The sequence below is a fragment of the Pagrus pagrus genome (assembly GCF_965226575.1).
Source record: "Pagrus pagrus genome assembly, chromosome: 14".
In the NCBI taxonomy this organism is placed as follows: Eukaryota; Metazoa; Chordata; class Actinopteri; order Spariformes; family Sparidae; genus Pagrus; species Pagrus pagrus.
Genome location: NC_140198.1, coordinates 15,303,985 through 15,321,034, shown reverse-complemented (window position 1 = coordinate 15,321,034; position 17,050 = coordinate 15,303,985). Strand labels below are relative to the sequence as shown.

The following is a 17,050-nucleotide window of genomic DNA, read 5'->3' as shown; positions in this document are numbered from 1 at the left end:
GTTTGCTCGCATGCAGCAACATATGCATGCATGTGTTGATCCGTACGTGCCGACTGGGCTGGAGGCAGGGCCGGGGGGGAGGAGACGGCGATTCTAACGGCTTTTTGATGTAGATAAATGGCTTACAGATGGCTCACTCAATATATTCAAATGAGATATAAAAATAGAGGAGGGGCTATCAATACAGGGATGGTTCCAATTGTAGCGTCATGTGACTTGAATGCATTGATCAACCTAACCAGAGACATTTTAGGTGACACGTATTCAGAAGTTATCTTTAATTTTAACTTTACTGTTCTAAAATTCCAACAACCTTATTTTGATTAGAGCCGCAACAAATAATTGATGAAGCAATGAGTTGTAAAACAACTATTGAATTAACCGCCAACTATTTTGATAAATGATTAATCAGTTTGACAATTTTTTTAAGAAGAAAGTCAAGATGATCTGCTTCCAGCTTCTTAAATGTGCATATTTTCTGGTTTCATGATAGCAAACTGAATTCTTTGGGTTGTGGACAAAACAAGACGTGTGAGGATGTCATTTTGGGTCTTTTTCACCATTTTCTGACATTTTATAGTTCAAACTATGGAAGAGGATTAGGGCCACTGTAAAAATAAATAAATAAATGACTTCCATCTTCCAACCAGAACTCTATCTGAGATAGAAGTGAGAACTCTGGGGGGGGGGGGAGTTACAATTGTGGGAGAAAAAAGTCAGAACTTGGCCTTAATCCTCTTTCGTACCAAACAAATAATCAATTCGAAAATGATTGACAGATTAATCGACAATGAAAATAATAATTATTTATAGCCCTAATTCTGATACTTTTGTCAGATCTGATCTCTGAATGGCTGTGATAACATGAGGAGTGAAACAGTGAATCTGAACATTGGTATCTGTAGTGGTCCTCAGTCTGCTTATTAAATGGAGGATTGCAGAATTGTAGCTTCTTAGAAAGTTAGAATTAAATATCTAAAACAGATTAAAGGAGTTGTTTTCATGGTAAAGCTTGTAAAGCTCTTGGTGACTGCAAAAACACAAAGTAAACAACAAAGCTTAATTCCTGCTGTAATTAGGTATTTTGTATTGACAGTTACAATGCAGGAGATCAATACAAAAACATAAACATTCAAATGAATGTAAAACCATCAAACAACAAAGGATAATGCTCGGATATCCACCACTGAAAACAGCCTCTGGTGGTGGTATTACAACTCTCTAAGATCCAGCAGTCTGGACAGTTTATGTCTGAAGAGATAATCCTCTTCATTCAGCCATCTCAGTCTGCAGACAATATCCTGGAGGTACGAGCTGCCAACACATTCCGTACTATAATGTTCGAGCGATATAAATTATATTTACCCACGTCTCACCTTTAACACTGGGCTGGAAGAGAAGCCAGAACGCGATTATGCACATGAAGAATTAATCCGGAGATGAGCACAGGGTAATGTATGGTAATTATCCAACAGGATATTCTTACATAGCGATTAGCATATCTGGGAGGCCAGACAGGGATGGGAGGGCAGTCTGAGAGGAAGGAAAGGACACAGCTGCTGATAAGAAGCCCAGTTTGTTGGTTTGTTTTTTTATGCTGATTGAAAATGGGGATAGTCTGGCTACAGGCATGTGCGCACTCTCCTCTGTCTGTTTCTCTCTATCTTATGTGAACATACACAGCCTCAGATGAGAACGGACACGTGGAGGTACCTGAAAAACACATACACACACTCGCCGTGGAAAGACTTCAATCAGGTAGAACGGGGATACAATTAAGAAGGGAAACACTGGATTTGAGAAATAAACACTGCTCAGAGCATACAACGGAAGAGGCACTTGTGCACCGAAGCTTTACACAATACAATATAGTAACAAATTATTGGCCGACAGGTGTATGCAAAATAAATTATTTAGTGAAAGACGTCAATTACTTCACCTCGATGCATAGATTCTTATTCAATCCATGCAATTATGTTTGAACTTGAATTCATACTCCCAACAAATAGGGGCAGTATACAGTATAACCTGAGTAACTGCTAACCACTGCTGACCGCATTTTGTTTATACATCCACGACAGTAGCCACTGTTAGCTTGTTAGCTCAGTAAGCGGTGCAGCTAGCGAGAGGTTTTCAGGCCCAGAGCTAGCTAGTTAGCATTCTATATTCAATAGATATTTCCTCACCAAATACATAGTCGTCTTTGACATAATGTCAAGTCAAAACTGCTGTTTCGTCACATTCTGTTGAAAATGTGAGTTAATTTTTTCTTACATATTGCACCTTTAAGGATAACAGAGAGGTGGAGTGGCTTTAGCGCGAAGCCGTGCCTCTTCCGGTGTGCCCCATGGTACCTTATTTAAAAAACCTAAGAAAAAAAACTGCACAGTAGTCAGTGTTATCCTGTTTGCATTATGAAGATAGTAAAATACCATATAGTTTTGTGTGAAACTGCTCAGTGAACCACAGCGAGGTATACAGCACCAACACCAATATGTAGCTCAGAAATAAAGATTTTCACAAAGAGTACTTTCCGTTAACATAAAATAAAATAATCTTGAAGCAAATTAAATAACATTGTTTTTAACATTAACGTTATTTGTTGTTGTTTATGCACGCTGTATCCTTCTTTGCAAATTCTGTGATATATTCTGTGCCTTCCAGCAGCTCCTAAATCCCTCTTTTCTAGGTTAGCAGTAGCAGTGTTTATGAATTTTAGTTGACAAAACAAACAGGTTTCAGCTTACATCATCTTCTGTTTTTTTTCTGTCTGCCCTGTAACCCCATTGCACAACGTGACCATGAGCCACTGTATCAATTCTGGGTTTGGTATTTAGGTGTAATCAGCCATGTAGGACACCAGCTTGCCAAGAAGCACAGCCCTTTGTGAGACGCCCATCTGTTTAGTGCATTGGGACGAGGCCGGTCCCAGAGAGCTGCTGGAATGAAAGGAAGAGTATGAGAAGGCCCAGCTGAAAAGACAAGGGTGGGCGGCAGCATCAGGACACAGTCTGTCTGCGGCACTCCTGCAGTCCACTCTTATTCTAATGCAGCGTGTATGACTCCCCTGCTTGCATACAACTCAGAGATCAGAGACTGACAGATGCACGAGGGGAAGCAGAATAGGATGTCTGACACCATCTATCCTTTCATGCATGCAGTGTCTGCATCCCCCTCGCTCCCTCTCTGTTAAGCTGTTCGGCTAATATTTTCCCATTGACTCGCCAGTGTACATATTACCCAGCCTTGGTGACCTCTTAGCGGGACATATCTGTGTGAGCGCAGATCGATTCATACAGTGGGCTCCCCCTCCTTTGCTGTCAGCATTCAGTGGATGGGCTGGGCAGAGTGGGAGCAAGTGATAAGCTGCTATAGGCCAGTCAAACCATTCCAGCAAGAGTCGTGACCCTACTGCAATAGGGCTGATTATAGCTCACCCGGGGCTGCCGGCTCTGAGAATCAAGCCTCCACACTCCAGCCTGAAATATATCACCCCTGACTGAGAGCACAGCAGCCACAAAGGAGATGATAATAACCAGATAGCAAACAATGGGAATGAAAATATTGTGGTTTATCAAATGTGTCTTCTGTTTGAAATAATCTAATTTTGTTTATTTTTTTCTCCCAATTCATTTTCTTCTCATCGTCATAACAATAATGTTACTGTATTATTGTTATCAGGTAACACTTTATAATAAATATCATAAATGGTACATTTGCAGTTAAAGATGCACTTCACAACTTTTTTACAGGCCTATAAACAAACAAAGACAGAGCCCTTGATACATTTTAGATGCACTTTAAAGCCAAATGTTTGCATTTGTATTTGTGAACATTAGAGCTAAATATTCTTGTATTTTGAGATATGAGGCTAAAACAGACATCTAGATGTCCTACAGTTCAACAACAGAAGACTATACATTCAAAACTGTTACTAAAAAAAAACGTCACCTAATGCACTTTTAATGAAACTTAATTTACGTTATGTACATTAAAAGGTTTCTTGGCTGAACACAAATGCTTTGTAAACCATTTATTAAGCAATTGTAAAGGTTTATAAACATCAGTTACAACTTTGTAATGGCCAGATGTGTCTTTTAGGTTAACTTTGTGTAGTTTTACTATTTCTTTATTTTTATTTTAAATAAGTCACTTACATTACAGAAACTGACCATCCTGTGAATTTAAAGCTTTTATTTTGAAATGTAGAAATAAAAAAACACCTGGCACACATTTAGAGCCATTTCAGATGTCTTCTGAGCAGCCAAGAGATGTGAGGCAGGTGACCTGCTTGTGAGAGACTTGGCATGTGTTGCGTGGAAATGAGCCCTTTTCCTCTTCTAGTAGGACCATATGCCCCAGAGCTCCAACCACCCCCCGGACCAGCCCCCCCAAACTTGCACACGAGCATGCTCCTTTCTATCAACACAGCCTGCTGTGGCTCCCCCACCCCCGGCCCACTGCGCCTCCCCTCGCAAACACTCTTGATAACTGACAGCAGCTGCGTTGATGAGCACAATGCGTGGGCCAAGGCAGCTCAGCTGGCCTCACTCCCCACTTGACACTGGTTTGACCTCTGGCATGTGAGTTGTCCTCCCCGAAGGCTGCTCTGCCTTTAGCCTGACACTGTGTGTGTCTCTCTCTATCTCCTCTTGCCACACACATCACTCCTGGGGGCAGGACACACACACCCAGGAAAGGGTGCATCCTCGGGTCACGTCGGGTCAATTAAATTCAAATTGAGGATAAATGATTTGTAAATGATGTACAGATGCAGAGCTAATGCACGGAGGAGAGAGGAAACAGTTGAGAATTTAGAAAATATTAATACCAAGTTCCCCATGGAAGCTTCATCAATATTTACTTGTTGACTTTCATCTACTGACTCATAGATAGCCTTGCGCATGAATCCATATTTACCCTCCGTCCACACACTCCCATATGTGCACAAGCAGCAGCGGTGTATCCAGTATGAGAGAGTGAAAGGCTTGTAATAGCTCTCCTCCCCGAGGGACTGATGACACCGAGGAAACCAAACAGAAGCTGATGGTGTGACAGAGCAGAGGATTCGAGTGGGGAGGGGGGGGGAGGCTCATCACTCCCCTTTGCCATTCTGCTCCTTTACAACTTTACAAAATAGCCTTTTAATTTGCTGTAGCGTCTGGGGTGTCTGAATTGTGCCTGCATCAATCACCATCATCACCAGGGCCGCGGGCGCCCGGTCCCTCGGGCCCTCTCACCGAACGGCCCCTCAGGCAGATCACCCTCTGTTGCCTCATACAGGGTAGGTTTTCCCCTTCTGTGTGTCTCCTATTCTTCGTCACACCCAAACAGTGTGATGCTGCTTGAACCCTGGCGCCAACTGCAGTTGACGCTATCATTTTGCCAGCTCTCGATAATCAAGTATTGTGCCTGAAAGTACTAATCGACAGTGATTTTTAATGGTGTTCTGTATCCTAAAAGAAAAGCCCCGTGATCAGCAGGATTGATTTCTAGATTGATTTCCACAATAGCTTCCTGATTATACACAAGGGAGTTTTTACATTAGCTTAATATAGACATCTCTCTTATGGCAGGCTATAGGATATGCTTTGGGAGAATGGAGTATAATGATGACAGTGCCAGTGGAAGCCATCACTAATATCAATTTAGAGGTGTTAAACTGATGAAGATATGTGCATGTGTGAACGAGACAAATCCCTGATATGTTTTGGCAGGTCAGTGTAGAGGTGGTCAGTGTGGATTCAAACCTTCACTCTGTGGCTGTCAGCCCTGCATTGATTGTTTTTTACTGTTTTCATAATGTGTGCTTAGACGAGCTACCTCTCTGCTACAGTGTACATTTTGTAACCTCCAAACTTAACGACAATACCTTTTGCTGCTTATGTAAAATCGGTTATAACAACTAATTAAAATTGATGTGATTGATTGAATTGTTTTCCCCAAGCCTTGACTCTATGACTCTATGTCGCTGCTCTTATCTCTGCCAGCTTGGATCCTCACCAGTGTGCTTTCAAGAACCAACAGCTCCACAGATGATGCCATATCCACTGCCCTCTGCTCAGTCTCCACTCACCTGGAGAATGTTATCTTTAACGTGCTGGAGAACCAGTTTGTCAAAGCACATCACAAACTGGCACGGTTGGTCCACGACCCAGGACAGGAAGGCCCTGCAGCGGGTAGTTAAAACTGCCCAGAACATCATTGGTGCCCATCTACCAAGCATCAGACACATCGGTAAAGTCAATCAATTACACACACACACTCCAATTCACTCCACAAAATGGTCCATGTTGCACAAATGAGCTTAAACTAAATTCCGTTTTGCAACCAGTTTTGTAAAATGACAAACCTTCTATTACCCTTGCAGTTACCTGTGCTATGCCATTCCAGGCTGTTCAAAGACACTAGCTGGGTGTTGTATGCTGAGCACTGCAAATGTCACGGCACGCTGATCCACTTCTCAGCTCTAAAAACACATGAAGCCAAGAAGTCAATTGGGTTCGAGCAGAAAAGGTGCAGGTGGCCATACTTTGGCCAAAGATGGATATTAAATTGTGCTTAACAACAATTACAGATACTAGTCCTTCATCACACATACATCACTCTGCAATTTGGTCTGATACAAGAGCCCTGCAATAACTTCTACCTTCATGAAGGTTACGAAGTTATTGTTGAAAAATGTTTCAGAGGCATTAAGTCAACTTTCAATTTGAAAGGTGTGGTTTGTTAACAAGGGTAAAATATTAGAAACACCTCTCAGTATTATACAATACAAGAAGTATGAAAGTAGGCGTCATGTATTAGATTAATCCTTTAATTGCTCCCACAAAGAAAATAAAATGCAAATTAATTTGGGGGGTTATTTCCAAGACTCTTTGGACCCTAACAAAAACGTAATGAAAAGTAGGAGCCAATTCCTTCTATCACTGAAACTAATAGAAAGAGTGAGGCTGAACTTGTGTCAAGTCTAGTCAGTCTAGTCTTTAGACAGTTATCATGTTTTCACTTTCCTCAGGTGAGACTGGAGACTTCTGTTAGCTGAATTCAGCATGCAGGGACTGTTTGGGTAAAGGCATTACTATTTCACAGCAGGGAGCTCTATGAGCTTCCACATGTATTTGTCATGTCACACTGTGTCGCCAGGTATTTTCCTCCTCGCTATAACTTTCTCATTCCGACACTCTCTAATCAGCTTTAATTGACTTTAATTAGCATCTAGTAATTAATTTTGTTTTCTGCAAATTATTTGTATGAATGGTCCCAGTGGGTGGCCTGTTCATCTCGTTAGGGCCAATTAGCTGCAATTAACAAACACTAATGACATGCTTTTTTCATTCCAAAACAAACAGCGTGCACCCTGCCAGATTCCAGTGCTGCAGAGAGACCTCTTGTGTGTTGGAGTGGTGCAGGGGGGCAGCTCACAGGGCTAGGCTGCTATAATCAACACCTCTAATGAAGAAACACAAACCCAGAAGGAGACACTTATCCACACAGCTTACACTTGGGAAACCTCGGAAATCCTTATTTTTCCTCTCTGGTGTGTTCATAGTCACCCAATGTTACATTTGGGTGAATTTGATCAGGTCTTAAGCATTTACTCCTATTTATTCTCAGTAGTCTCACATTTATTGCTTGGCCTCTATAGAATGTGATATATATTTATGTGTCTGTGGTTAAATAACTTTGCCCTCATCCAAACACACTTTCCAAACAATAAAAAAAAATGAAAAGATAAATATTTTCCCTCAATATTACATTGTAGTTCAGAACATGCCTGTTTGTGTGTCTCCATTCCAGAGAAAGGGAACCAGTTAAAGGCAGGTTAAGATTTCTCAAGATAAAGAAAAAATATTACATTAATAAAACTGAATTTGAGTAAACTGTGAAGGGCTGAGTTATGTTCTACTTTCCAGAGCTGTCAGTATTGTTTAATCAAGGCCGTCATTTTGTGTTTAAAAGGGGTGGGGACATAAGGGCTGAGATGATGTCGGGTTGTTGCTCTTTTGAAATGATGCAATTCAAGGACTCTTTAGGCACTTTTCAAGGTCAAATTATTTCAGAATAAAGGGCCAATAATTCACAGCTTGATTCTTCTTTTTTGTTTTGTTTTTTAGCAAAGAATTCATCAGTTACGTACAAATAAGAGTCATAATTTTTTTTTTAACTTCTGATTACACATTATCTTAGAACAGACACTGTAACATGAGACATTCTCATTTGCCATCATGTTTTTCTATTCTATTCATTTATATACTGTTAGTATCCAAGAGTGCATTGAGATGCTGTCCATGGTGCTAAAAAGTGTTGATGACACTCCCTCACCCCACCAAGACAGCTACCTGACCCAGTGCTGTAACTGTCTGCTGTGCAATAACCTTTAATGTTTTTAACCACTTTTTAGGGACACAATTTTAGGGGCTATTTATTTATTATGGACTATTTATTATATACATAATTTTTATATGTGAAGTTATATAAGTTAAGTTTTGTTGTATTTTCTTATGCAATGACAATATAGTATCTATCTATCTATCTATCTATCTATCTATCTATCTATCTATCTATCTGTACATCTGTGGTGCATTATGAAAGTTTTTTTTTTTTGTAATACATGTAGCTAAATGAGCCCACTGGTAATTTTGAGTTTACACATTTATTTTATTCAGTAAAAATATCTAAAAGTGTACATTAAGTTTTATTGCCCACCAATTTTGGTCAGTAAGACAATTATTATTGATATTTATATCAATAAGAGAAGTTTAGGTAAATGTTTAGTAAAACAATATCTTATCCACCTTTTCTATTTTTGTTTGTTTCATTGATGAACTGATTACTTTTCATTCACGAGTCACAGTTTCAATAGTAAAAAAAAATATGGAATGATTTTCTTTTCTCCTCTCTAGAAATCAGCTGTCAAACAAAACAACTAATGGCATTGAATAAAACCTACAGACGTCCTGGTGGTGTGCATTTTGCATGAATGTAAGCTTGTGATGTGGCCTGTCAAAAAAAAAAAAAAAAACGTACAATTTTATATTGTGGGGAGTTTGGATATCAGGGACTAGCAGAGCTGGGAGCCTGTATGGGAAAATGCGCTATCTCCTTCCCCAGTGCGCCAACACGGTGCGATAGCATCTATAAGGGACAGCCTATCGCCACAGATTATAACCATTAGTGATTCTTGTCCTTTCAAACCAAATGAGGAATAATGCCGGTGCACAACATTAATCTATGTGAAAAGCTGGTGTTCGGCATGTTCATCTGTCCTCTCCGCATACTGCAGGGACAGGCCTGCTGATAATTTGTCATCTGCCACTGATGCAGTCTTATTCTCCCACACAAGCACGGGAATAATTTATTCATGTGATATCATCATTGACCCACAGCGGGCTTTCCTGGGGAGAGATGTCGGCTGAGAAAAAATAAAAATAAACATTGGGTTAGGTTTGAGGTATTCCTTTGTTTTTTTTATTAGCCTATTTCTTATTTTTAAGTGTAATATATTCAGGATGACTCTCTCATATCATGATAAATAGCCTATTGGTTCAGTCCATTTTATTTTCCAATCATCTTTAACTACAATCTGATTTTACATGATGTATTTCTGGCTAAATAAATGTATTTAAAGTTCAGGTGCGTCTTCCCTTGCTCTCCTCTTATTGCGCTCTTCCCAGACTTGCACACACAAACAGGTATTTTATTTTGAAATGCAGAGGTTTTAAACTATAAGCGAGTCCTGCACTCACTTTTGCATCTTCTGGCACTCGTTTTAATTGTTATTGTATTCACCTTTTATTGTATCTACTTTTCTTTACATGATGCTCAAGTCCATGTGTTGGAGTGAAACGAACGAGGCTGCTCATAGGCTTCTCCTGGAGCTGACGTCACGGGTTTCTTAATAGGCAATAGGCTGAGCTTTAAGAGGTGCGCTCATTACAGCGTTTCTCTCAGACTGAGAGCTCATCAGAGGAAAAATGGGACACAAATGACAAGGCTGAGCGCGCTGATAGCATTTCATGGTTATTTTTCTCTACTTTAGACACCACTCAGGATATATCGTACAGCAGTGAGTTGATGTAATAGCCCCTGAAGGGTAGGCTATTTTTTTTCCTCCCCTGTGCTTACCCATAAAATCGCGCACTTCGGATCATCTTGATGGGCCCGCTGTGATCTCCAGTCTGTAATTTTGTTTCAGAAAATGCTGTTTTTTTCCACCTGCCGTTTGGAGCCCTTGTCCAGATGTGGATTGTTGCCCTGTGGAGCGCACGAGCTACATGTAACCTCACGGATGGTGATGTGATTGTTCTGATTCATTTGGATACGTTGGGATTTCCTGGATCATACCCAAGCAAGTCAAACCCCGAGGAGAGAGAAACAAACAGAGCATCTATCCCACCACACACACACACACACACACACACACACACACACACACACACACACACACACAGAGACACTCCGGGCTGGGAATAACTCCAGACGATGCTGCACTGTGCCGGCTGTGAGAAGCCTATTCTTGATAGGTTCCTGCTCAAAGTTTTGGACAGACCGTGGCACATCAAATGTGTCCAGTGCTGCGAATGCAAATGCACTTTGACTGAGAAGTGTTTCTCTCGAGAAGGGAAACTCTATTGTAAGAATGACTTCTTTAGGTAAGCATTAAAAAAAAAAAAAGAAACGTTTGTTGTTCATGACATTTTTTTTAAAACGTATAAAATACATGGAATTTGTCAGTTAAAGGTAAGTTTCACAACGAAATGCGAATGCAAAAAAAATGTAAATGTTGTGATCTATTTTAGAGCTACTGGATCGTTTTCTGCAGGGGTTCAGTAGTTTTTGTTTTTGTTTGTGCTTTTTGTTTTCGAGATTCAAATATAAATATGAAAGCTGTGGAAAACTTTCTTGTGAATTTGTTGAAAACAACAAAAAACGCCATTTATATGTATAAATATATGTAGGCTATATATAAGTATCAAAGCTAGAATATAACAACTATAGGCTACTAACCCTTATTGCACCTGTGATTCTTTTTTCATGTACCATGCTATTATTCTTTACTTTAGGTGAGGTTGTTAGAAATCAAGTCTATAAGGTCCAAATAATTGTTTGATTTGGTGTACAGTAAACAGCTGCTCCTGATTTCTTTAACCTGTGGTACAAAATAAGTAAATAAATAAATAAAATAAAAGAAGTGAACCCAACATATAGACTTCCCCCTGACTCTCTCTCTCTCTCTCTCTTGAACAGGAGGTTTGGGACCAAGTGTGACGGTTGCGCCCAGGGGATTTTACCCAGCGATCTGGTCCGCAGGGCCAAGAGCAAAGTGTTTCACCTGAACTGTTTCACCTGTGTGATGTGCAACAAACAGCTGTCCACCGGAGAGGAGCTGTACATCCTGGACGAGTTCAAGTTCGTCTGTAAAGAGGACTATCAGAACAACAATGGCAAAGACACAATCCTCCTCTCAGGTGATTATTGACAAGTTTTAAAGTGTTTATTATTATTATTATTATTATTATTATTATTATTATTATTATCAACAGAAGACACATATAACCCTTCCCTAACAAAAATCTTTTTAAAGCCTAGTTCAGATTGGCTTTTTAATTAATATTTACATTCATCCTGTATCCTCAAGTTATTCAATATATTAATAATTTATTTCTAACATAAATGCACTTAAAAAAAATGCCGCTATTTTTCTCTACAATTCTTTAGGCATGATTTAGATCCCCAGACCCTCTAAACAATGAGCATTATGTGCTGATATATGTTTTATTCTCTCGGCAGTCACGACGTGCAGCGACCCAAGTCTGTCTCCAGACTCCCAGGACCCGCAGGACGAGGGGAAGGACTCAGAAACGGGACATTTATCCGATAAGGACGCGTGCAGCAACGAGAACGACGAGCAGAGCGCCGTCGGGAAGCGACGCGGGCCTCGGACCACCATTAAAGCCAAACAGCTGGAGACCCTGAAGGCGGCGTTCGCGGCCACGCCGAAACCCACCAGACACATCAGGGAGCAGCTGTCACGGGAGACCGGCCTCAGCATGAGAGTCATCCAGGTAAAAAAAAAGGTGGTGGGGGACAAAGGGAAGAATTAAAGGAGGAGTTGGCACAGAGAATGTATTTGCATCGGACACCACAGTCCAAAATCTGGGAACAGGCAGGCGAAGAAAAGCGCCACGCAAACGTCTTAAATGGCTTTTATGGATGCAGAAAAAAAGGCAACTTGTGGCTGAGGGCATTTTCGGACACCCCTCGGGGCTCCTACAGGATGCTGTCCTTAATGTTTTCTTTTTTCTTTTGGTTCAGATAGGATTTCCAAACCAAATGTTCCCATAATCTTTACTCCCATCGCGCTCCTAAAACCTTTAAAAGCAGGAGTCACTTAGCGCTCATGTCCATGGACAGTTTAAAAAAAAAAAAAAAAGCTCCCTCGGTGAAATTTCCTGTTGGATTTGACATTGAAATGCATTAAAAGTCTTTTGTGATTAAGTGGGATGAATATTCTTCAGCTCACGTGGCCAACATTTGCTTTTTACGCATTTACAAAACACCTATTTAACAGTTAGATAAATATAAATAAATATATACAAATAATTTCAGGCCTCTAGCTCATCTAATTTCATCCTTTAGGATATCGAAATATTACATTTTCCCTCAACCTGGAATTAAGGAATGCTGTGATGGCCCTGCGAGGCACCAGCAGCTGTACGATGGCGTCTTCCTTTGTGGCGTCTGTGCCCTGATTTCCTGCTCGTGTCGTCCATTCTGCTCATCTTGCCGAAATGTCACTTTGTCCCGAAGGTTTGGTTCCAAAATCGGAGGTCCAAAGAGAGACGCATGAAGCAGCTGAGCACTCTGAACGGCCGGAGACACGTGTTCTTCCGCGGCCAGAGGAGGATGAGAGCGCTGGGGGAGAGACTGGAGGCGGAGGAGCTCGGGCACTTCTCTTATTATGGAGGTGAGCTGTGTGGTGGGGATGTGGGAATGATGATTGCCTTGATAGTCAAAAAGTTGATAGTCTTATTGATGAATGAAACCTCCTCAGGTTGATGTGTCATCTGGCTGAGTTTGTTTCTGTCTGTTGATTTGTAGAAAAAAAAGAGGCAAGAACAGACAAATAAATAAGCAAATAAATAAATACATTGCTTAGATGTTTTCTTTACTTCTGTGCACTAATGCAGATATTCATATACATACAGATTATCCTGCTGAATACTATGGCTCAGGAGGGAATTACGAGTACTTCCAAGGCCCACCATCATCCCAGGCTCAGACTCCAGCAGACCTGGGCTTCGTGCCCTCCTCCATCCCTGCCGGCACCCCATTAGGAGTCATAGACCACCACCACCCAGGGCACCACTGTCCTGGAGAGATGCAGTGTTTCTCTGACACGGTGTCCCACCACCCTGCGGACTCACCCAGTCCAGAGCCCCATATACCGGGCTCAATGCACAGTGAGATGTGTGGCCCGGGCACACCCTACACCACTGTGTCTCTCAGTGACAACGGATACACCAACCAACTGTCACAACCCTCCTCAGAAATGAGCGAAGGCACTGTCTGGTAATCCAGCCCACACCCAACTACAAGGCACACTTGGATTTTGAAGGCAAATCAATGCTTTTTTTGTTCCTTATTTATTTATTCATTCATATATTTATTTATTTATTTATTTATTTGCTTACACTTCTGTTGAGCTCTATTTAACTATTTATAAATCTCTATATTTGTATGTTGGTATAATTGTTTATTGACTAGCCAATCAATAGATTGTTTTAAATAGTCCATGTGCGTTTGACTCATTAATACATTCACAGTGCTGGGCCTCATTGATCAAGCAATAAACAAACACATTTATATGCTGCAGAAAGTGTTTTTTTCTAGCGTTTACAAAACCTTTTCTGCCACATATTGGACATACGTGTTCAGAAAATGTTAATGTGAAGGTGCATGATGACATTTCAGTGTTTTTTTCGCAGCACCCTCCATCCACGAGTTCACGTGTAACACAAGATTTTATCATTCAGTAGCAGATTATGATTGTGATGTTCAATACAGTTGACCAAAAACCTCTCTCAGGACTGTGGAAACATTGTTTTTGTTGATTTTTTTATTTGGGTTTTTTATGATTTCATTGCCAACACGTTTGCCTTCAAAAGGATATCTTTATAAATCTGAAAATTTTATATGTAAAACGATTTGAGTTTAACGTGACATGAGTCCAGCGGAATATATAGAATAATGGACACCTGTACAGAACAGTCGACTGTTTACTTAAAGCTCCAGTATTCAGGGGTTTGGATATCAGCATTGTATAAAAACCTCTTGATTCAGATGGACAGACCGTATATCGCAAACAAACCAAACTTTTGTAGCTGTTCTATTCATGTGGTCGCTCACTGTGCTAGTTTGTACTATGTCCTCATTAAAAACACAGAAAATACTAATAAACTGTTGCCAAATGAATGCACAGCAGAACCTTGCACCTTTGGTTGTGAGACGCAGCATTTTTTTTGAAGTGTTCACTTCCTTTTCTAATTATCTGAGGGTTGTCTCACACAAAAAAACAACAGAGTGATTTGCAGCTCGGTCAGCCAGAAAGCCGCAAACAGGTTTTGTCTTTATGGGTCAAAATGTCCAATTGGTAGCACTGATGGTCTCATACACTGTCAGCAGCAGCAGCAGCAACAGCAATGTTTATTCATGAGATATACCTGATTGTTTCCGTGAAGTTCATGAGACTGGTGTTTACGACCGTTCACTGTATAATAAAACACAAAGCGATCATTGTTATTTCTTAATCACTTTGGGGAAACATATAAGACCAGTCTTTTCAGCATGAGTCATTTCTGATTCTGTACAAGCATAATGAACAGGGTTTGTTTTATTAAGGAAAATTACATCTTTTGAAATCATTTTTCACATACCAAAATGAAGTACCACTTGATTAAACATTAGTTGTTTTTTTTTATTAGTTATTTCACTGGTACCAAACAATGAAATACTTTACAATCCATTTATCAAGCAATTCTTTATTGTTAAGTTGCAACTGATGTTTAACATACTTGTAAATGTACTGTGTAGTTCATGCAACTGATAAACCTTTAAAATGGCCTAATAAATGGTTTATAAAGCATTTCATTGCTTGTTAACAGTAAAATACCTATTAGCTGAAGTTTTATTAACTATAAAGTTATGATTTATTAATGACGGTTATTATAAACTGTTACCCAAAATGATTCTGTTAGGGGATCCGTCAAGGTATCAAATATATATATTTACAGAGCAGAGTCATAACTTTCATAAATACTCTCATATATCATCCGCGTTAGGAATTGGGTAAAATCTGAAAAATACTTAGTTGTCTAAATAAATAAATGCTGACTTATACGTATTTACACCCAATTTACTCCCCAAACAACCTCAGACCAATAATTACTCTTAGTTTAATTTTACATTTTAGCCTTTATACAACAGTTTTGACAACGTGCCTTGTATCTGTGTGTCCAGGGCACTTTGAATGAGAAAGGCACTGCAACTGCATGATGGAGCTACAACTACATGTCATTACAATGACAACTGGCTGTTGTTTAATTTAGCCGACTGTGATTGGTTGTCTCATTGAAATGAAGATAATTTCATACCTCTCCGTCTTTTTAAAAGATATATTTTGAAACCTCTCTCAGGTTTTACATAACAAACATAACTGACCTACATAATTACAACTTTTTTCTTTTCTTTTCTTTTTTAATTTTTTTTTTTACATATGCTTAATTGCTGTATCATTCAAATATTTTCTATTGTTGCAGATTGCTTTTGATGACGTTTAAATACAATTTCAAGGAGAGGTTTGCAGGCTGTCTGTAAAAAGAGCTGGCTATCTGTCTGCTGCTGCAGCACAGTCGACAGAACTGGAGCTGCTCATTGTGGCGTTACTGACAGCGTTGGCTAATCCAGGCAAAACATCCAGCTGGCAATCAATGAACTCTCAAATCAAGGAGCAATCAGTCAGCATTCTTTTCAGATCACGTTGCAAATGTGAGTGAGCTGTTGACTTTATAAAGTGGCTGATGTCTGCTGAGTACTGTGAGGGAAGAACACACGACACCAATGAAGTTTAAACTCAGATGTTGTTTGTACACCTGGCAGTCACGGCTGGATTTATTTACCTGCTTTCCCTTTGACTTTCTTCGAAATTAGTTTAGCAAAATATAGCAAATAAAAACAAGACATTTGAGAGATAATATACTGTATAGGTGTGTGTCTGTGTGCACGTGTGTTTAGGTAATGCAAAGGGCCCTCATAATCTTTTCAGGAATTGTCCATTTGCGGGAAGTTTATTTGCTGGAAGTATTTTAGGAGGTGCAGCTGCAGGGACATATTCGCAAATAATCCAAATAAGTCAATCTTGTAAAAAACTGAAGTGTTAATAGTAAAGAAGAGGTTGATGACAGGGGGGATATTCAAGTCAGGCCAGGGAAAGGTGAGAGCATTACAAAGGAGGGCAGGACAGAATATCGAACCACTGAGCAGTGAAGCAGGAGGCTGAAGGAGCAGGTTGGAGGAGCTGTTTGGGGGAGGGGCAGGGGAAACAAGGAGGGTCTCAACCCATAAACTACAAGGAAATATAGATGTGATTCTGCAGTTCATCCCATAGGCTTCAGTGGGGATATCTTAATGATGCCAACATACATACATATATATTTGGGACAGTTGGGCATTGTTGTTTTTAGCACGCATCACTCAAGCTCATTTTTGGGGACTGTTTTAAACTGTAGATAAGGTGCCTTAGTGAGTATTCAGGCAGCAGTGGCAGAAGAAATAGTTGGATCTTTTAATTAAGTAAAAGAAGCAATGCCATGTAAAAATATTATGCTACAAGTAAAAGTCCCAATTTTAAAATTAAAAAAGTAAAAAATACGTAGCATCAGAGTAAATTACCAAAAGTAAAATGACTCATTATCCAGAATGGCCCATTTCAGAATAATATATATCAGTGGATTATAATTAATGCCTCATTAATATGTAAGTATCACTA

At 39.9% G+C, this 17,050-nt stretch overlaps 1 protein-coding gene across 1 annotated transcript; it reads left to right on the top strand.

Moving 5' to 3' along the window:
- The first annotated feature begins 9,989 nt into the window (after window positions 1-9,989).
- LOC311268964 (LIM/homeobox protein Lhx1-like) lies at window positions 9,990-14,495 on the top strand. The gene is made up of 5 exons (XM_084372948.1): window positions 9,990-10,655; window positions 11,251-11,471; window positions 11,794-12,068; window positions 12,814-12,970; window positions 13,212-14,495. Exons 1-5 carry the CDS (start codon window positions 10,486-10,488, stop codon window positions 13,577-13,579), a joined length of 1,191 nt encoding a protein of 396 aa, XP_084229074.1. The 5' UTR covers window positions 9,990-10,485; the 3' UTR covers window positions 13,580-14,495.
- The last annotated feature ends 2,555 nt before the right edge of the window (window positions 14,496-17,050 follow it).